Source organism: Chrysoperla carnea, chromosome X, assembly GCF_905475395.1.
Source record: "Chrysoperla carnea chromosome X, inChrCarn1.1, whole genome shotgun sequence".
Taxonomy (NCBI): Eukaryota; Metazoa; Arthropoda; class Insecta; order Neuroptera; family Chrysopidae; genus Chrysoperla; species Chrysoperla carnea.
The window spans coordinates 32,571,679-32,594,207 of NC_058342.1; the positions used below are offsets into that span (position 1 = coordinate 32,571,679).

Genomic DNA, 22,529 nt, shown 5'->3' on the forward strand with positions numbered 1-22,529 from the left:
TCCGGAAATTAAATTTAATTTAAGTGATCGAAAAGTACCGAATTTAACCTATTGGTTAAGTTAAGTTTTTCCTTGTTAGGGTTAAATAAGCAAAGACAAATTTGTACGAGCAGAGGGCCCAAGTTTATTTACGAAGATTAAAAAAAAAACAATTTTTACCAGAAGGGCCCACATAAGGGGGCACCAAGTTGGTTGGCATTACATACGGTTCTGGTTACACCACAGCTCATATGCAAGCGTGTTGCCAGAAGATAGAATGCACTTACGAAAGAGGGTCTATAGGTTTTTAGTTCTAAGATTCATTGAATAAATTTTTTCCCAGGCTTGGAATTAAATAATTTTATGGCCGTTAAACTAGGCTCAAATTTAACCATGTTGCCACAGAAAAGCGAAAAGCTTCGTTAGACTTCGTCCATCTCCGTAAATATATTTCAACGACAGACAAATAAATTTGAAAACTAATTTTCTTAAGATTAGTGGAGACAATTCGTAAATTTAATTATATCCCCTCCATTTAAAATGTTCATACTTGACTCTGACTGACTTTATTTACAGCAGAAAAAATTCTAGCAACTACGATTTTGCATTAATATAAAACTATAGAGCTATATTTTTATAATATTCAGTTCAAAAATTCACAATTAACAAGTCCAAAGAAAAACTATGTTTTTTTTTTTTAAATATTAACACGACGCATGTACGCATGTGCACATAATTTATATGCGTATCTTTTAATGATACCTCGCGACCCAACCGAGTATCGGCGTCGACGTCAAATCAAGTCGATCTCAGTCGAATCTAGTATTAGTATAAGTACAATACACAAACAATTTAAAGAGTTTGTCTCCAAAAAACAAACAGAAATTTTTCAAAAATCGCTTAGCGATTTTTCTTTTGTCGTGTGATTAATATATACGTTATATATATATATATATTATGTACAAGGTGGACCATTTTAATCTATTATGGCTAATAGCTCGTTTTTTTAGTTAACCAATAAAAAAAATAACTTAAACAAAAGTTGTAGAATTTGATGGAGGACATCATGTTCTGACATCAGATTGGATTTAGATCAACAGGAAATGTTGAAGCCGAAGAGCTTGCTAGAACACAATGCCGGACACAAGTATCAATAGACATTCGGAAGTTCCATTTGCGAATGACAAGTTGGTCCTCGAAGGATATCTTAAAAAAGGCCAATTTTAGATGGAGGACGGAACGTACTTGTGGTACTACAAGACAGATATGATCTGAGTACAATCGTAGGCATTCCGAAGATCTTATATCACTTCCAAGGGTCTCTATTAGCAAAATAGTTGCGACTTCTACAGGATATCGGCTAGGTGGGAGGCACGCTGAACGCCTGGGCCTGGCAGTGTATCATAACTATTGTAGGAGCTGTCATAGTGAGGAGGAGGAGGAAACGATGTCTCATCTTCTCTGTCACTGCCCAGTTCGTACCTCGAGGAAGTGGACTCCTTTGAGCCAGCCTTTTTTTGACGATTTCTCCGACCTGAAGTCTCGTGGGGTGGCCAAGTGTATACCACCCCAGGACAACCACTCTTACCTAAACTAACTTATCCGCCCATCAAACTCTGCGTCTTTTGCCAAAGTTATTTTTTAATGAATTAACTACAAAACAAGCTATTAGAAATAATATATTAAAATGGTCCACCCTGTATATTTGAATATGTTTTGCGCATGTTCCAAAAAGAATTTTTATACATAATTTATTAAAAAAAAAAAAAAAAGAAAAAAGCGACTTACTCATAAACTTTTTTGGGCAAATTTTATTTTTTGAGATGATTCCACACAATTTTTTTGATAAACTTTATATGATGGCCACGAATTCCACGATTTAACAACAAATTAAATTTAAAAAAAAATAGGTCTTTTTTTGGGATGTCAGAAAGGGTGACCATCATAAATACAGTAAAAAATAAAATGATATAATATATACCATAGATGTTCTTGCTCCAAGGAGGCAGAAGAGAGGGGGGGTCTGGAATCAGCTTGAACACAAGCAATTTTGATGAATGAAACATAAAATGCTGATTTTTTTTCTTTATAAATCATGCGTTATCATATTTTAGGCCAATTTTGCTTTATGGAAAATTTCAATTTACTTTTGTACAGAAAAATAAATTCAAATTTTCCACTGGTTGGAATTCATGTCGAGACTGAACTGTGTGTGTGTTTTGAAACGGAGTTAAGAGAAAACAAACTGTACAATTTTTTTTGTTCGGATTTTCTTTTCGAGGTGAAAATGTCCTAAATAAGTTTTTTTTTGAGTAAAATCATTTTACTTTAAAATTTTTCTTTTATTTTTGATTTTTTTAGGAATTTTTGTATTTTTTATTTTATTGTTTTGATGCGTGGTGGATCACTGGTTTATTTTTGATTTTTCGTTGACGATTTTGGTTGAGTTTAGTTGCGGTTTAGCCCAATGATGGAAAATCATGTTCGTCATCTACTTTTGGAGCACTTTGACGAGCATTCTGGCGTGGATTACCTTTTTCAGCTCGTCCGCCTGCGGGCTCCTCAGCACCAGCTGCTCCAGGAGCCTATAACAAACAAAATTATAATTAATTTTCCACAAATTTAAGAAATAAAAAAATCAAATAGCTCGACTGCGTAAATTAAAAACTGAAAATGGCGTCTGGTATTGTTACGTCTTAAGTGACACTCGCAAGATTAAGACAAACCGATTGCCATAAGAACCATCAAAATCGGTCCTCTCGTTTGGACTCGAGAGTGCCGCAAAGCACTCTATAAATATACATACTACCATACATATATAAACTGATATACACGTGCCCTATGCTTCCACAGGAGATAAAGTCAAGTAAGTCATTGTGTTTGCAATAAAGTAAGTGTAGCTAGAAATTTTCTCGAAATGGAGTGATAGCACACCTATCATTTCTGACCAGTTTGATGGTAAATTGAATTAAAAATAATGTAATAAAAACTTACCTGATCATCAGTTGGATTATTTCGGAAGTTCTTTCTTTCCTTGTTGCCACCACCTGGGCCACGTTCGCCACGCTCACCACGTTCCCCACGCTCGCCACGTTCACCACCATCTCTGGGGCCACGATCACCACGTTCTCCACGCTCGCCACGATCACCACGATCGCCACCATCTCTAGGTCCTCCTCTTGGACCACCTCTGGGACCACCACGTGCTCTGGATCCAGCTAGACCACCTCGCCGTGAGTCACTAAAGCGTACTTCAATGTCCAAAACATGCTTTTGACGGCCAACTCGTTGTGGATACTCGGACACATCATATTCATCTTCGTCGGTTTCGTCAGTTTCTTCGCCTTTCTTTTTGTTCAACGCGTACATTTTTTTCCATTGTGTTAAGTCCTCACCTTCACCAGCTTTACGTAGATTATACTGTGGTTTTTGACGTCCAGCGGCTTTTTGTGCTTTCCATTCGTCTAATGTTAATTCTTTGACTTCTTCTTCGGCCGGAGCTTGAGGTTGACTTGCAGCGTCAGGTTCGCCAGCTTTAGTTGGGTCCGCATTTGCATTTGGTTCGCCAGGTTTCTGTTCAGTTCCATCAGAAGATGTACCTTCAACTTTGTCAACTGTTTCCCATGTCGCGTCAATTGGATCAATAACCGGTTTTGTCAATTCATCAATTTCATCTTTGTGTGAACCCCAATTGTGGGCGCCAGCGCCATCACGTTTATCAACGGGTTTCACGCCTGTCTTATCAGATCCACTTTGACGATCAAATTCACGTTTGCCACGGTTTTCAAAATTCCTGCGTACACCTTCACCACGTGGTTGTCGCGGCCGATTGTCACGTCCATCACGATTATCACGTCCAGCGGCTCCACTACGTCCTCCACGTGGTCCAGATTCATTGTCATTGTCACCACTTCCACGGTTGTCATTTCTTCTTGGCGGTCGGTCATCACTAAAACATCAAATAATAATCAATAAGCATTTTTTTAAACAGTTTTACTGTAAACAATAATAATGAAAATGTCAAGAATTTTCTAAAACCAAGGCCGTTTTTCGAACACCAACTAATTTTTGTTACATTTTCGATGAATTCGAGTAAATCCCTGGTAAACCGATAATGATTAAATAAATCGCGGATAAGACTGGGCGGATATTCGTGAATCAGATCAAAAAATGAAAGAAAACTTTTAATCTAATTTTATTTTCAACCTGATGCAACAAGGGCGTCCGTAAATCCTGGGACACCCAGTAGAATCCTACCTTGTTAGCAAATAAGATGGGCTATATTTTATTTTCTAAGAAATTGGGAACAAAAGGTGAGACAAATTAGAACATAGAAGAAGGGCTAGGTAGTTTAAGTTTTAAAGTTGAAATTGTCCAGCTAGTAATTCTTAAACAACTTTTAACGAACACAGCGAATTATTTATTATAGTGTTTTGACGCAAAAATACAAAAATAGCCTTTATGTGATGATTGTTCGAAAATTATTCTGGGTTTCCCCAATCCAACGAAACAAATATATTAAAAACAAAAACACCCGAAAATTATATGAATATAAAAACTTACCGATTAAAACGAGCAGTATTTTCGGTTGCACCGTTAAATGATGACTTATCATCACGATTGCGTCTGTTATTACGTTCTTCACGATTTTCGCCAGAGAATTTCACATTTCGTTCGCCTCGTTGTTCCGTATTCCGTGGTGGGCCATTTTTCTTCACTTCACCTATAAATAATGCGATAAAAAATAATTATCAACTTAATTCTACAATCAAGGTAGATCGTAAGATAGTGACATATTTGGGCCACCTCATTTTCTCGCTAGCAACTCGGAGAGATGCTAAAATATATTTCAGTATTGGATAAATTAAGATAACATATGGATAAGTTAGTTTTTTTTTTTGAGGGGGGGGGGGGGGCTTAATACTAATTGGCCATAAAGATGACCTATTAAATGGAAAAAATTGACGTATTTCTATTGAAAAATTTAATCCTTAGCTTTTAAGTACAATAAAATTAAATAACTATAAGGAAAAAAATTGTTGCAACTTTGAAATTTGTTAAAGTTGTTTTATAGGTTGTAACAACTTCGTACCGAAAAATTAACTAATCAGGGGAGGGCTTAAATCCTTTTTTGGGTGTTAATGATCACTAAGCTAAAAAGAAACCAGTTTGACCCGTTTGAAATTCCATGTTCCCGTGTAGGTGGCTAAAAACAAATAATCTTACAGCTGCTGTTACTTCTTAATGATGTCTTCAGTATTAGGAGAACATCTATGAACCCTGTTACATTCGAATCATGTTTGCCTAATAAACTTATTTCAATTTATGATCATTTTTTTGTTAAAATTATTTGTTTAGCATGCTTTTTCCTAAGCGGTACATTTTTTGTCTAGTTTTCGTCAGAAAGCCAACATGATAAGCTTGAAAATGAGGAATGAATCATAGAAGTAAAGGTATGGACAGAATGAAACATGCTGGAGAAATAGTATTTGGAAAAAATAAACCGGCAAAAGCAAAAATAGACACGATAAAATATCCCGAAAAAATTTGATGTAATGGTGTCCTATTTTTGCACGCAAGAGATAAAAACTTCAGAACTCTCTGACAACTCAACCCAACCAATTCGTAATTACAACAATATTTTGGGTCTATAAAATTTTCGGTCTATTTTTCTTGATTACCGGAGAAATAACATATAAAGACAAAAAAAATAATTTTTATACATAAATTTTACATGAATGTAATTCCAATTGCCTATAAATGTTGTTTGAGCATGGCATACACATGGATTTGAAAAGACCTCTTGTGATTGGTCTATTTTATTACAAAAACTGCCTCTAAAGATTAATGTTATTGAAATTTATTAAGTTTTCCACCGGTACAATTTTGGGTAGGTAAATTTTTCGTATAAATTTTAACAATAAAGTTTTCGCCTTGAATTCGTTTTGGAAAAATTATCGGGTCGAACGTTATCTTATCAGCTATTCAATAACAGATATTTATAAAAAAAATTAAAATGAAAACTCTTTACCAACAAATAACTACAAAATTATAACACAATTCCTAAAAATTTGTAAAAAATTCCATGAATAATTTTATTTTCTTACACTTAACAAGTCCCTTAAACCAGTTCAAGTGATTAAGCAAAAAATTACAATTTAAATTTAAAAGTCGATTATCTCGAAAATATTTTTTTAAATCGATCTTAAATAAAGCAAACGGTTAAAAGCAACTTAAAATTAATACAAACTAAGTAAAAAAAGTTATAATGAAGTAATGGGCAGTTGATATAAAACAAAGTATAAATGGTTCATAAAACATGTGGTCTAAAATTTGTGTAAATTATGAAAGTTTTGAAAAATAAGATGAAATTTAGATGTGATCAGATGAAATAATGATCAAATAAAATATAGAAAAAAATTTAAAGTCGATTCTCTTAAACAGAATATTAGAAACACAAGAGCACATGCCTTTCAGTTCATCAGTTGACAAATTACAATTGATTTTTACTCGAAGTAAAATTGTCAACTCGAACTATCATCTAGATTCTAGTGAAAATAGTAAATATTCTATTAAAAGTACAGACAAATGAATTTCGATAAAAAACAAATGAAATTCGATATGATTTTAAGATGAACTCAAGCGTAATTTAAAATTAAAAAAAAAAAAAAGAATAAAGAATTTTCAGTGGTGAAATTAGTATTAAAATATTTACAGTACCTTCCCGCTTTTCCTGTGGTTTCACATTTTGACTATCTTTGATTGTTTTCCGTGGTCCAGTTTGTGCAGGTTTTGTTTTCGCTGGTACATCAGTTTTGATTTTATTTTCTTTTTCGGCCACCTTCGTCTTTTTTTTCAATTCCTTCTCTTGTTCTTGTACTTTTAATACTTCTAATGGATCTGCATCATCATCCAAAAAAAGTGCATAGCGATTCGCTACGCCTATGCCGTACGAATTTTCCATGGCACTATATAATTTAATCAAAAATTCCAACCAGAAGATGTTGGATGATAAAATTCAGGGCTCTTAGCCTCAATCTAACGCACAATTCATTCACAGCAATATGGCCGACAATATATCTAGAATGAAGTTAACTATGATAACTAGTTGGTTACATTCACAATACAGAACTGAGCTACATATGACCCACGAGGTCGACGCGCAACGTTCTCACGCGCAGCATGCTTCATTATCATAATACATACAACTTACAAACCAAATACGACTGCGTTCAAAATCTATCACTTCACCATCTTAAACGCTCCTCCATCTTATATATTATTATTACTCTAGCAAGTTATTTTCTGTCCCACCCTTATCTTTCTTAACCCTTTATCAAATTCCATGATATCACCCTCATTTTCCAGCTATTTATGTCTAGGTTTGACGAAAAATATACCCACGATCTAAACCGCTTAGGAAATTTAAATAATAAGTGTTTATTAAGCAAACATGTTAGTTTTTACAGATGCTCTCTTGTAATGGCTACAAAGAACAAACTACAAATTTCGTAGAAAAGTGGTGAAAAAAATCAAAAGTTCTTAAATTAATATTAGGAGAACATGTATTAAAAATAGTAATTATGTCTAGAGAATTAGTAGAGTATCTATAAAAACTAACATGCTTGCCTAGTAAATTTATTATTTAAATTTATATTTTTTCGTTCAAATTATTTGTCTAGCGTGTTTTTTCCTAAGTGGAACATTTTTATACCGTGGGTATGTTTTTCGTCAAACCTAGACGTAATAAGATTGAAAATGTGGGATGAATCACAGAATTGGATAAAGGAATAAGGAAGATAAGGATAAGACTGTTCGATATGACATTAATAAATAATTAAACTAACTTTCCATGGAAACTCATAGTTTAAGAGATCTATGTGTGTAATTCAATTAGACTAAGGATATTTTTCTTTCATGTATTTCATAAATGAGATTATTCGTGTATGTTATTCGTATATAGAGGTTGTGTGGCGTTCATCTATATAAAATGAGTTTGGAACGCACTCTCTTTGGAACACACCATGCTGCCATATGCTCCCACCAAATAAGAAAATCATATACATATTATATATCAGCCAGTATCGCAGATTTTTATAGTGGACGTTTTGCTAAATATTTTCAAGGCTGTATATAATTTTTATTTTATCAAAAAAAAATTTTTATCAAATTAGAATAAACCAAAAAGAAATAAAAAATCATAATATTTCTTAGACTTAAGAAAATTTCATTTAAATTTTGGCATAAGCTTATAAAAAATATAAATTTTATCTGAATCCCTGTTTTTATGAAACTAAATGAAACTCAAAGCGATAAAAAAATTAATTAAGTAATCTCATAATTAATAATACAATTAACATCAACATGGTTTATAAAAATTATACTTTTCTCATAAATTTGTCTTGAAAATGGAAGTTAAAAAACCATGTGTTCATTTTTTACTTTTTCAAATTTATTATTTCATTTTCCACCCAATTATTCAAAAATAATACCAACTTAATATTATCAAAAGTTTTAAATATAATCCCAAGATGGCGCGATAATTCAAAAATTACCTTATTTCTAGAATGGTATTCATATACTAAAACTATGCTTCACAGGCTAAGAATAGGGCTTGACATTAAATTCTAAAGTTTCAGGAATTTTAACCATTTAAAACACGAGTTAATTAATGCCTAAGTTACCAATTTGGACCAATTTACGTCAAAATTAATATCTCGAAAACAAAACGACTTGGTGATATTTTTTTATTTTAAGAACATTTCTTTCAACTATCCTACTTTTTTTTCACGTCTACCGAGAGTATTTTTTAATATCTTACATGCTTTGATCCTCGAAATTGCGAAACTGATTATCTCGAAATCTCACAGTTAACATTATTCTGAGTCTGTAACAAAACAAATAGGCCAAATCTGTCGACAAGTGCTTTCATGTTGATTTTTCCAAAGATTTCAACATGATTCGCTAATACTTCATTCACTGTAGTGTCGCTTTTGTTAAATAAAAAAAAATGATAATTGTTTTTGAGTTGAATTTATCTTTTATAATTTTTTAATCTACATGCAAGAAGGGTTTGACTTTCTACCTACCATTTGTTGTTTCAGCTTATCTTACGACGATTAGATTTCGTTTTTTTTTAATTTTTAGTCCCTAAGAAATTCTAGACACCCCCCACAAATAATCTAAAACTAAAATAAACTGGGAATGTCACGCCACCCTACCCCATGTCACGCTAAGTAAGATTCCTACCCCCTCCTGTTTACATGACGTATTTTATAAATGGCCCCTTAGGAATTGATTAAATAAACAAAAGACAATACAAAATTTATTATAATTAATAATTTTTTTTCTTGTTTTTAAATCAACTTTCCTTTTTTTTTTTTTTAATAGTGTTTTTTTTTCTTTTGTTTTTAGTTACAGAAAAAGTACTATATTACAAAGGAGTTATAGGACTAAGAACATATATATATAAGGACGTGAAACTTTAAAGGAGAAGGTAGCAGGAAAAAGGCGCCTACCTGGCCAAGCGTCGTACAGCGCATCAGGCTGTCCTTTGTTTTCGATTTTTTGTCTTTTTCAATCAATTGAAAGTACTTAGACAGCCTGATGCGCAGTACAAAGTATGCAACGACCGATGACAAGACCTCATCCAGAGAGGCGCCGTAAATTCAGCCACGGGCGATTATAGCTCGACATAGCAGTTTCACGTCCTTATATATATGTTCTTGTATAGGACATTTTTTTTTTTTCATTTTCAGAAATGTTTATTTTGAAAAAGACAATCAAAATCGGCTATAACGACCAATTGACAAGGCCCTGACTGAATCCAAAATAAAAATACCGTCTACAATGACTTTGATAAATAATTTCGCATGCATGAGTATAATTGAGTACATATACATTAGGCAATGTGTATAAGAAAGATACTATTATATGTAAATGTTTGCTTGTATATAAGCAAACATATGATAATATCTTTCTTATACACATTGCTTAATATTTATGTACTCTCTCGTACTCATGAATGTAGCATGCGAAATAATTTATCAAATGTGCTGTATCACGACCAACGACCAATAATTTTGAACCTCATAAACAGTGAGAACTTAACTCTAAATAGAATCACGGAGCGGCGCCATCTTGGTTGGAGCGATAAATTGAATAATTTAATGAATTCTTATATATTAATGTAGTCAATTAAAGTATTAATTAGTTATCAGAAAGTATTCATATTATTAGAGACTCTCGGAGAAAAAAATTGGAAGATGGGGTGTCCCCCAATTCGATTCTTTGGCATTCTAGCTTGTTTTTCATCAACCGATCCTTCATTTTTTTCGGAAAATGTTAATTCATACGTAAAAATCACCAAATTAGCTCCTATTATCATTACTCTCTGAAAGATATTTATTTCCAAGACATAAAATGTACATATCGCTCATAATGACCGACTATCCGATATAAGGACCATAGATGTGACAATGTCGCTATAACTGATTTTGACTGTTTTTTGATTTTTTTGAAATGTACATATATCTTCATTTTTTTAATTAATTGAATAATTAGTTTATCTTATGATAGACGACTTCCATTTTGTTTTAAACCCAATGAATAAAGGATTATAACCCTACAAAATCGTGTTCAGAGATGACTTTGACACTAACCTTGTTTTGAGCAAGCTTTGTCAAGATAAAAGGGGCAAGTGGGGAGGATAGTCTTAGAAATCAGTAAATTTCCGGGTCAATAAAACTTTCGGTCTATTTTTTCCGATTACCTGTCTCGCAATAGTCGCGGGTTTTTTGTTTTTCAACCCATAACCAAGTCATCGAAATTTTCCATACCAGAAATTAATTGATATATTTTGGAAGAGTTGTCTTATTTCGTACTTCCGACTAAAAAATCAGCTTTTGAAGCGATTTCAGGGAATGGTTTGCGACCTTCATTCATTGGGGTACTTTTTATTTATTTATTTTTTGAGATATAAAAATTGAGTATTTTTTCATATATCAACTTGTAGTAAACATTTAAATGACAGATTGTTGACAGATTGACAGACTTAGTAAGAATATGGTTGTTGGTGGAAGGGTTATCAACTAATTTCTAATTTTAATACTAGTTTAGATTTTACTCCAGAAAACATCCTGGTCATGGTAACTCGCAAAACCATCGTTTTGAAGTACGAATACGCTATTTAGCAAATTTTGAGTTTTGATGTCTTGCGCAAATAAAAACAAGGTCGATTTCTAAACTAAACTAGAATTAAAATTTCTTTTTTCATGCAATTACCTAAAATTACTAATTGGGTTAATTTTTTTTGAGATTTTATAACTTTTGGCAAATTGTTTCATGTTTTTACAAAATATTTAACAAGCATAATTATGAATTTTTTTTGAGGCGGGAAAAAATTACCATTTTAAGTTAGAAAATCTTAAAAATTCGAAACCAGCGGTTATAATTTTTCTAAAACTTTCGGCAATGATCAACAAATCTTTATCAGGGATGTAAATTGAAATTTCTAAGGTTAAGGACCCCAAATAAATCTGATTGGCTTTGCAAATCCATAATCTCATTTTTAGAGGCGTAAAATTTGTATTTAATTTAGATTTGGTACTTTGGTGTTTAAGCTTGCGTGGACTATAAACAAAAATTGATCTAGGTTCCGTTTAACGAATTTCGAATCATTTCCTGATCAAACTCGAATCGTTTCTAATTTGGACTCAAAAATATATAAATGATGCTCATTTAACTAGTGGGTTAGAAATTTTCGATTTAATACGTGAAAATTTGAAAATCAATACCAAAAAGCTTTTAAGAAAACTTCACGCTATATTTTAATGATTTTCCATGGATTCGATGCTAAAAAATTCATAATTATATCAAAATTTATACCTTATTTTTCTTTAAAAAAATATTAAGAAAATAATTTTTTTTTTGGAAAACAAACGACAACCCATTTTTTATACAAAAACAGAAACGTATTCGAAATGCGAAAATCCAAAAATCATTCGGGATAATTTACAAAAATTCGTACTTTTCTAGCTATAGCAAAATATGAAATACATACAAATTTATTATGCTTGAAAAAATTATTTTTTGTAGCTCTTGGAAACTGACAGAATCCAATTATCAAAATCGAATACGACCCCAATTCAATTATTTAAATGAAACCATAATTGGTCCAGGAGAATATTACGCTGGATAAAAATCCCAAATATATATTTCCTGAAAATTTGAGCTCCCCTTTCGTCCAAATAAGCTGAAATTAAGCAAAAAATTTTCACTACTTCGGAGATATAGTTTCTAGAAAGTGCCATTGAAGAGTGTCATCCCCACAGTCCCTTGTTATATGGATTCGTGGTAATGATTCTTACAATAAACCGATGACATATAAACACGACTGTGGTGGCACCCCTAGAATAAATATGACTGTTACGGCACCTCTGGTAATAGTTCATCCACGTCAGGAAGCGCAGTTTTAGCAGTTTTGAGAACCAACTAACAGAAATAAGGGAAGTTATTTTATCTACGCAATCAAATATTAGCGTCGTATTTATAGAACTTTTGGAGCACATTAGATGTAAAACTGATCATAGTAAAAAAGATCTTCTTAGACTTGTCTTAGGATTGTATTCGATTAAGGTGATGTGATAATGGCAGCGCCCAAGAGCTAAGCTTTTATAAGTTTTTTTTTTGACTAAAATAAATCTTTTATATTAATTTTTTTTATATTTTTTAATTTATTGAACCCTTAAGTATTTAAATTTAACAAGCACTGTACAATGTTTTTTAAATGAACCGCCATTTTACATTTTTTTTATTTTTGAATAACTTAAAACAATTTCATTTGTTTTTTATTACAAGAACTGTGCAACTGTCTTGGAACGTGTCGCGTAGTAAACACGTTTAAACTATAACGTTACTTAAAAAAAAAATTAATATAACAAATAACTTTTTTATTTAAAAATTAGAATTATATACAAAGCCTATTAAAAAAAAAAATCCGCCATATTGGATTAGGTTTCCGATATATTGGCGATGTGATGAATCTAAGTATTGAAGGAAACAAAATTCATCGAAAAAATATCATGTATTTTCAAACAGTTTTTGGTCACAGTTCTTGTAAGAACAGAAAAAAAGTAGGGTAATAGAACAGGAGGATATTGTATCAAAATTTAAAATCATTAATTGGTATGATGAATTTTTATCAAGTAGTTTTTTATTTAGCAAGAAAATTTTCGGGTTATTTTAACGAATTCTTATTTAAACATTTTTCTAGATAAATTTAAATTTTATTCGGACTATCTATATGAATCAAATCAGAAAAAAACAATTTTTTTATAGTCTCAAGATGCCTGGTCAAAATCAATTCAAAGACAGACATTTCATCTCGAGAAACAATTTCAAAATATCCTTTTTATTTTCTTTTTATGAAATCAAAATCCTTCAAATTAAATAAATCTGATTTTTAGATTAATGAACAAAATTTCCAACCTTAATGACATAATGTAGGTTTTTCATTTCATTTCGAACTCTAATTTTGATACGGTAACCTTCTGATCCAACTATTTAAAAAAAATACACTCAAAATCGTCTATAATGACAAATTGGTAAGGTCCAAACTAAATATACTGTTTATAACAATATCGGATAAAACCATCACTCGAATTAGTCGTCTATAATGACCAATTTTGAACATAATTAACTTTTTTTGAATTTTATAAACAGTAAGTCCTTGATTATAGTGCTGATATGATAAAAGACACCAGTATGTTCCACCACGAGTGACGCTTTTACTAAAATCATTCTTCTCTGAGGAAAAATAACAGCCCGGTCTTTATTGAAAGCCGAATTTTTTTTTCTTCGGAGTAGGATGATTTTTAGTGTTCTTGTCATCAAATTAGCTCCTAGTGGCACTTCTATCTGGAATACATAATTAAAATGGTACATAATTAAATACATAATTAAAATGGTAAATAAATACATAGGTAAAATGTACATAATTGTATGACCGGATATAAGGACCATCATTGTAAGCCCCTTTAATGTCGTTATAACCGATTTGGAGCGTAATAAAACAAGTGTAAAGGGGAAAAAGAAAATGCGATTAAATTAATTAGTTATTATTTAAATAAGACACAGAGGAAACAAATTAATTATCTCGTTCACAGCATATTTTGTTTTTTTTCAAAGAATTGATTTTTTTTTTACTCTTTTTTTTAAAAAAAATTTTTAATACATAATAAAAAATAAAACAATATTAATATTACATAATTATCTTCTTTTGTTTTTTTGAAATTACCCCTCGAAGGGACGGATATGGACACTTCCAACTGTGACACTTATTTAAAATGTGTCCCCGCCTCTGACAACAATGATAATTTCAAAAAAACATCCATTTTTTTTGTTGCTTTTTTTTTACTGTTTTGCTTCTTTTTTTCTTAATAAACACACACAAAAATTTACAAACGCTTTTTTTGGGAGAGGGAGGAGGAGTAAGGAGAGAAGGGACGGACGGGGGAGCTAAACGGTTTTTAAACTTTTTTTTGATGTAGCTAGAATCACAAATTCCCATCACTATTTTTAAAGATCAGTCTCTTTTGTTTGGTTTTAAAAAACAATTTGTTGATTGTTTTTTAAAAATTTTTATGTTTTTATAATTAGAAAAATAATAAATACATAAATTCAAGCGAATCCGAAACCTTCACTGCATTCTTGAATTGCTTTTAGTAGATTCATGCGTAGTTTATCGTACGTTTCGTATACAGGTAAATCCAATTGATTGAAACTGTAAACAAACAGATACATTTTAAAACGTTCATTGATTTGCAAATCAAAAACCACACAATTTTAAAAAAAATGTCAGAAAATTCAAAATTTTTTATACTTATTAAGGATGTACGAGTACCAAGTCAATTTTTAACTTACCAGGTATGTGCTGATGGAAGTCGATCAGTAGATCTATCGTCACGATGTATCTGGAATTTTTGTACACCATTCATACCCTCTAATGAACCAAAACCTTGTAATGGAACTTTAGATGTTCCTGTTACAAACTGTAGGAACTTTGCCCGATCGGCTTGATCAAATGATCTTAAAGCACGCCAGAACCATTGTATCTAGAAACAAATGCAAACACTCTTAATTTTAATTTATCCGTGGTTAAAAACATAAGCATCGCTAACGTTAAACATCCAAAATGTACCATAAAGCCATAAAAATTCGGAAATAACTTAATATTTCAGCTTAAAACGTGGGAAATGGCACATAAGTATAGTCCCATCACCTTTCTCAACTGTTTTCTAGTGAATTTCAGACAAGCAAATTCGAATGGCCCAACTGTGGTTCTGCACAGCTTGAACCAGTAATCAAGATATCCCAATTTGTAATGAAGGGCGTAAAAAATAGAATACGTTACCTGCAATGAATTAGCTTGATACTTGTGATACTCGGTGTTATTTTTAAGATCATCAATGTCAATATTTGGTAATCCGGATATTAATAATTCCAATTCTTGTTCGTTGAATATTGAAATTAATCTCTTTGGAATGATATCATAAAAACCTTCTAAAAATGCGTTTAATCTGAAACAAATCACATCACATTAAATATCCTCAACATACGATCACTATTTCACGATTAAACTACCTTATCTTATTATACTAAGGTAGTTTAATCGTGAAATGCCTTTTGTTGCAAATTCAATCAAATTGAAATTTAAAATTAATAACAATAATAATATTAGGAAAAGCTATTCTTTTATGATTCTGATCTTTGATAAAAAATTAAATTTGAATCAAAATAATGTTGTGTGAAAGATGACTTACTGTTTTTGAATGGAGACTGTCATTTTCATTTGACAAACTAAACGTATGTACTCCATTTTATTATCTTCGTTAACTGGCACTTTGCTACCATTTGGTATTAAATCGCGTACATTTGTTACACCAAACTCTTGGACTTCAGTACTGAATGTTAGATCGTAGCCTAGATCAGCCACATCGTGTTCCATTAAATACACCAAACCTTTATAAAAACTGTAATCTTCTGATTCCATGTCCGTGTACTTCACTTGTTTACCCAATATATGTTTATAAAAAGATCGTGTGAAGTAACATTCTAATAGTTTATTGTCATAAATTGCTTTTGCTGAAAATCAAAACCAAAATGTTACAGAAATATTCCAAGAACTTAGGTCTACGACTGACCGTTGTATTTGACAACTTACCTATAACACGACCAACAAATTTGTAATAGCATAAATGATTTGGATTACAATAACTAGATGAATTAATCATATAAGTGACTCGATCCCCTGGTGAAACCGTGAACAGCGCGTACATAGGATTAAATATATCACGACTGATAATCATATACCATTCACGTAATAAACCACCAGCATCTTGACCTTCTTCCTCTGTAACACACAGTACAAATTACAAATGTATAAAACAAAATCTCCTGAGCAGCATAACTCTATCACTAAAGAAAGAGGAATCGATTCCTTTATTCTAGGTCCATTAACACCCGTATCAGATAGATATCAACGACCCTTGATTCATCCGTATAAAGATATGATTCGGGAGGGGGTCAAAAGTTACATATCATTAGATTTGTTTTCTTGAAATAAAATTTTGGTCTATTCAAGCTCTTGAATACAAGAAACGGGGCCGAGGAATTGACACTACCATGGTAACTAAAGGTATTTCCTTAAAATTGAATTAATTTCCATAGAAATTTTCAAGTAAATATACAGAGAGTCACACATACCTTCAAAAACAATATAAAATCGATTTTTCCATTCTTCGGCACTACGTCGATATAATTCTCTGAATGAATCTTCGAATACATGTGATCTACGAACATGTACCGCTAATTCTTCACGACGTATTCCATTATCTAAACGTTCCAATTCCGAACGGAAATAACGTCGTTTTACATCAAAATCTAGAATTCGTGTATGATCAACCAGTACTGCAAATGGACCATCAGCAAGATTACCTGTACTCTGTCGTAATATTTGATTTAAAACTGTTCGATGTCGTTCTGAAAATTAACAAAATAATACACTTAATTATCTTAATATCCTGTATTTAAATTAATAATATAAAAAGATAAGAGCTTAAAGACGATCTCGGACCGACTATATTTTTTTGGATTATCTATCGAATAAAATCGATTCTATCCTTTCTGAAATCAGTTCAAACTTGAGACAGACGCTACATCTTTGGTACTCTATTGGTACCAAAGACCTGCGCTTTGAGAACGCGGAATAGGTTTACGATTGAGAACGTGGTGCTCCTTGAAATGGTTCACTAAAACTACGCTTCGCTTCATGGAACTGTCCTTGATTTTACTTGAGGTGCTGAAAATTCTGTCTGCTGAGAGGATCTGAAAATTGTGTATTTGTTAAAAATAAACAAACCTGCAAATGCAACAAATTTTCGTTTATCATCCATAGATGCAGGATCACTGGGTGTTAAACTTTGACTTGAGGACGATGAAGACGAACCAGATTGTAAATCTTGTTCAGTAGATGTCATAAAATCATCTGAAATGTCCATATCATTCATAAAGCATGGTAAACCACCTGAAGCGGCCATTTTTTCATATGCTAAAGCTTCATAACGTGATATTAACGATTCAGGAACTTCAAGATCCGATGTAGATGGTACAACAGTCGTCTCCCCCGAAGACGTTAAAGTTTGTTGTTGCTCACTATTGTTTGATTGTTCTTCAGTCGTAGCTGGTGTTGCTGTTGTATTGTTCTCCGTCGCGGTGCTATTACTATCGTACACACGGGTTTCATCACTATCTGAACTATACAATAAATCGACAACGGTGTTCACTTGGATTGGTGATAAGGGGGGTACAATTATGTTCTCCTCTTCGTTTGGTATATCAACAGTTGTCTCGAATATTGAGTTTAACGTGGGACCGTCATCCACTACATACGTTTGACGTCGAATACGACTCTTTGGTGTTGTATGAACTAAAAAGAATGCTTCAACTGCAGGCTGTAAAACTAACACAGCATGATGGTCGGGTGTGTGCTCCAGTTCAAGCAAACATTTACTCAATGTTTGCCATATGTTGCCCAAACTTAACATTGCGCTTAACGGTTTATCCTCGAACAATTTCGAATCCATGTATGTAGCTGGTGATGTTGAACTAATTGGGATTTCTTTTGTCGATGGAGGCGCTGTACTGGTACTTGCTTGAGATGGACCTGTGAAATCAACAATTTAGGTTAATTAGAGCAAGAGGTAACTTTCAAAATTACTCAAACTTTCAAAGAAACTCACCTGGATCTGTGCTGACTTCCATAGCAGTTGTATCGTCAGTTTTAGTAGATGTAGCTGAAGGACCCGCAGCTGCGCCATCTTTATTGTCAGTTTTCTTTTTCGTATCAAGTACTTGTACAATAACACGTAATAATTTTAAGAAATACGCTTGTGATGAATTCTTTGAAACCAGCTGACTCATTGATGACAGTTGTAAATCGCATGTGCTACGCTGTTTCGTTGATGCCGTCACAATAATCGGTTCTTTTGTAAAACGATCGTTCAATATTCCCGTACTATTCGCTCCACCGGTGCTGTTTGACGTCATCACTAATCGTGATTCATCGTCGCCAAACGGTTGTTGCTCTTTCATTCGTTGAAGTTCGTTTAGCAACGCTTTAATATGCGTATCTACGACTCGTGATAATACGAATGCTCCATACCATAATAAATTAATGACTGTTTTGCGCATTTCATCTGACACATGTGATAGATTATGTAACATAAGTGTCGCACAATCCAAACCATCTTCGGAGCAACGTTTCCACGTGATCGTATTTACAATAATACGTAATTTATCCTCATAATTCATAATACTCTCATATTTCTCGATATATCGGAATCTAACAATATGTTTGTTCCCGGATAAATATTGTGGAAGTTCTGGCAGACCTCGTGTAATCATATACAACAACCGTAAAAATTTATCCACAAGCTGTGAATTCTTTTTCACGGTCGGTGCATCCAACATGGTTAAAAGTTGTCCAAATCCAGATGTTTCGAATGTTGATGCAAAATTCCAATCGGAATCTGGACCGGGAATATTTGCGTATGTTCGTGGTGGAAAACGGTATTTTTTAATTGGAGTAGGAGGTTTTGTTGAATCTAATTTAAGTAATAAGTCCCAGAAATCTGGTACACTTTTAGTGGATTTATTTTTGGGTGGAATTGGTTTCTTTTTGTTACCAGATTTTACCCGTAATGGTAAGAAACAACTTGGAAAACTTTTCGCTAATTGTATTAATAGATCTAAAGTTTGTCTGGCGGCGATTAAAGCAGCTTGATGGTGAATATCAATCGAAGGAGCCGTGTTTGTTTTCTTTTCCCCCTTTTTAGAAGTTCCACCATTACCCTTATTTACAATAAACACGTTTGTTTTACATCCAAGTGCCGCTTCCAAATTAATATTTAACCAATTTTGGCTCGTACATTCACCAGATACTTTGCTTGCTAATCGTTTGCTTCGACGTAACGACTGATTACTTCCGGTTGTGTCAATTGGTTTTGCATTGACACATTTATCCAAAATAGATAACAACGCTTTGATAACCCAATCTCGAGTAGGGCCATGATAGCAGAAGTTACGCATACAACGATAAAATCGTAGTACATGAATTTTTGGATTATTTTGGAATAACAGGACGAGCAAACACGATATGGATTCCAAGTCAAGTAATTGTCGACCTCGTACACGTACAACTGTGTTACGCATTTGTCGTTGTTCGGTGTTTCGTGCTGGAAATGATGGACCCCAAGAGCTCCAATGTGGATTACGTTGTGTTACAGGATGTATGTACCGGGGACCACGTGATGTCGGATAGATTGTGGAACGGCGTAGCATCGATGATAATGCATTGTTCGATTGGGCTATTTGACTGAGAAAACGTTCTTGCATTAGTTGGCGATTACGTGCTTCCCAATCACGACGTAATGTTTGAGCTTCGGCAGCTAAATCTGGTGGTAATACTGATATTTGTGATTCTTCCATATCAGTTAAAATCTGTTGAAAATTAAAAAAAGTTATCAAAATATAAAGCAAACTCAAATTTTATCCGTTTTCTAAAAGGTTTTCTTATTTGATTTTAATTAATGGGTTTTTTTTTTCATTTGGTTTTGTTGGTATGTACTTGTTCCTCGAAGTGTACAGAAAAGACCCAGATGATTGGACAAACGGACTCGACCTTTATTTTCTTTTACTACTTTGGCTGGTAGAATACCAGCCGCTCATGTGGATTTGAAATGAAAACTTACATCTTGACGTAAAGCTGGATGTAAAATTTGGAAAAAGGCTGCAGCATCAACTGGATCATTTGGATTTGCAGCAGCTGCCATTTGCCGCTGTTGTTCCAATCGTTGTTGAGCAAGTACTTCTTCTTGAATAGCTGGTGGTAATGCAGCCAAGAAATCAGGACTCACTTCAGATATATCCGGGGCAGAATTCGAAGCTGGTGCAGTGCTTGAACTTGCTGCAGCTAAATCAGCTGTAGATTGTGATGCCATTGCGGAGTCTTGTTGTGCGGCACGTCGACGGATTCTTTGTAAGCGTAATTGTTCTGCAATCACTTCAGCGCGCATCTCCTCAGGCAACGCAGCCAAGAATGATGGATCGACATCTTCAGGTAGTTCTAAATCTGACAATGGTGGAGCTGAAGCAGTTGCCATTGATGTAGGCGTAGGCGTTGTGTTACTAGTATTTGTAGTGAAATTAAATTCTGTACTCGGTTCTGATTGAACTGTTGGCGGTGGAACGGCTTCAACAACTATTTCGGAAGTGATATCTTGACTTGGCGGAGCTACATTTGGACGATAACCTGTATAAATAGGGTTCACTTTGCATTTTTTCAAGTAACGAAATTTGATACAGATGTTCATTAGACCCTATTTTACGCTTCAGGAAATATACGCAAAGGGGAACAGAACATTTGACTAGTAAACAAATATTTTCTAAGAAATTGGCTAAAATTGATCCCAGAATTATCATCCTTTGTATGGGACTTTGAGCAATATCTTAGAAAGTTTTCCCTATTTTTTGTAATTTTCTTTCTCCTTTGTTTCGAAATTTGATAAAACGCAGTTTATTAGGGTAAATTTGACCCGAAAAATTGATTGGACTAATAATTTCTGAGAAAAAGGATATCTTGGATCCATTTCTGACGCTTTATGATCTCAAAAACTTCACACACAATTTTTAAAATAAACATGATAATTTTTTTAAGGTAGTTCCATTGCTTGAACTATTTTTTTCAGACTAAGAAGAAGCCGTGGAAACATTTGTTAAATTGAAAAAGTGTAACAAGCATCTGTAGCGAATTTCGATAATTGAGTTCGAAATGCAATATAGCTTACCCTCTTGACTATTAGTTGAAGTGACAGAAGTGACTGTCGTTGAATTACACGTTACTGTATTGGTGGAAACTGTTGTAACTGTTCCAGTGGTGGCTGTGTCGCTACCAGTTGTTATTTCGATAATACTGTAAGGAGGTGGAGGGAACGTTGTCTCTGATAAGTAGTCATCAAGTGCTGGAGTTGTACTTGTACCCACACTGCTTGTCAATATTGTGCCAGCAGCAATCTGTCTAACTGTCGGTTGTGTTTCAATTTCAGCATCATCATCCGGTCGATCATTGGAATCGGTTAGAATGCGGTCTCCGTTCGAGTCCGTGTTCGGTTCATCACCAAACATTGTTGGATGTACAAATGAGCGTATCACCGAATCTAAGGAATCAAATGGCGATGATGTTACTAATGGCAATGATGGATGTGGAAAGCATGGATCACGAAAATCGATTCGTATTAACGGTGGTGGACTACGTATTGAATGATCCGTTAACGTATCGACAGGATTTGTTCCTACGTCAGCCGTAGCCGTTAATAATGCAACATCCGGTAACGGTATAGAAGCAGAAGCAGCTTGTGTTGCCGCATTTTCTTCGTTTTGTGAATTACAATTGATGTAATTCGATATCGATTGATCTGTAACTGAAATATATTCAATATATATTTACTAACTTACGTCATTTACGACAACAACGAGTAACGACGTGCGTGCACTGTCTAACGCTAACATGTAACGGTACCGAATCTGACCTGTTCTGTTCTGCTCTAACGATACGATCTTTTAATTTACGATAAACGATAGTTATCGATTTAATATGTCTCAATAACTTTTTAAGTTAATAACATTTAATGAAGGCCAGTTCACACTTACAAATACATTTGCGAAACATTTACCGAATGTGAATCGAGCTTATCATTGTAGAGAAAAGTTTTTTCGTTCAAAAAGAACAAAATGAAAAGACATTTTTAAAAAAATTTCGAAAATTTTTAAATAACCGCTGTGTGTGGGTGTGCGTGTCTGTGATGAACCGATTTTGAAATTTTTGGTTTAGTTTGAAATGTAATTTTATGGAGAGTGTTCTTAGCTATGTTTCAAGTGCAAATTTAAGGTTTCGTACCCGAAAAAACTAAAAATTAGCGATGATCTTCCAAATC

General features: G+C 33.3%; 2 protein-coding genes across 7 annotated transcripts in view; both read right to left on the reverse strand.

Annotated features, from left to right (window-relative positions):
- Positions 1-579: 579 nt before the first annotated feature.
- On the reverse strand, positions 580-7,116 carry LOC123302754 (plasminogen activator inhibitor 1 RNA-binding protein-like). Its single transcript, XM_044885832.1, has 4 exons — positions 6,700-7,116; positions 4,543-4,702; positions 2,974-3,928; positions 580-2,564 (listed from the first exon to the last, which is right to left on the reverse strand). The coding sequence occupies exons 1-4, from the start codon at positions 6,941-6,943 to the stop codon at positions 2,439-2,441; spliced, it is 1,485 nt and encodes a 494-aa protein (XP_044741767.1). The 5' UTR covers positions 6,944-7,116; the 3' UTR covers positions 580-2,438.
- Positions 7,117-14,205: 7,089 nt separating this feature from the next.
- Positions 14,206-22,529, reverse strand: part of LOC123302709 (E3 ubiquitin-protein ligase HUWE1) — a 37,249-nt gene continuing 28,925 nt past the window's right edge. For 4 of the 6 annotated variants that reach the window (XM_044885761.1, XM_044885756.1, XM_044885757.1 and 1 more), the window contains 10 exons: positions 21,384-22,016; positions 20,289-20,848; positions 18,279-20,037; positions 17,399-18,202; positions 16,744-17,019; positions 16,202-16,390; positions 15,801-16,122; positions 15,392-15,557; positions 14,902-15,092; positions 14,206-14,761 (listed from right to left, as the gene is read on the reverse strand). In XM_044885761.1, the coding sequence (XP_044741696.1) occupies positions 14,659-14,761; positions 14,902-15,092; positions 15,392-15,557; positions 15,801-16,122; positions 16,202-16,390; positions 16,744-17,019; positions 17,399-18,202; positions 18,279-20,037; positions 20,289-20,848; positions 21,384-22,016 (5,003 nt within the window). In that variant the 3' untranslated portion in view covers positions 14,206-14,658. The remainder of the gene's footprint in view (positions 14,762-14,901; positions 15,093-15,391; positions 15,558-15,800; positions 16,123-16,201; positions 16,391-16,743; positions 17,020-17,398; positions 18,203-18,278; positions 20,038-20,288; positions 20,849-21,383; positions 22,017-22,529) is intronic. The other 2 variants (XM_044885759.1, XM_044885760.1) reach the window with 2 other exon arrangements.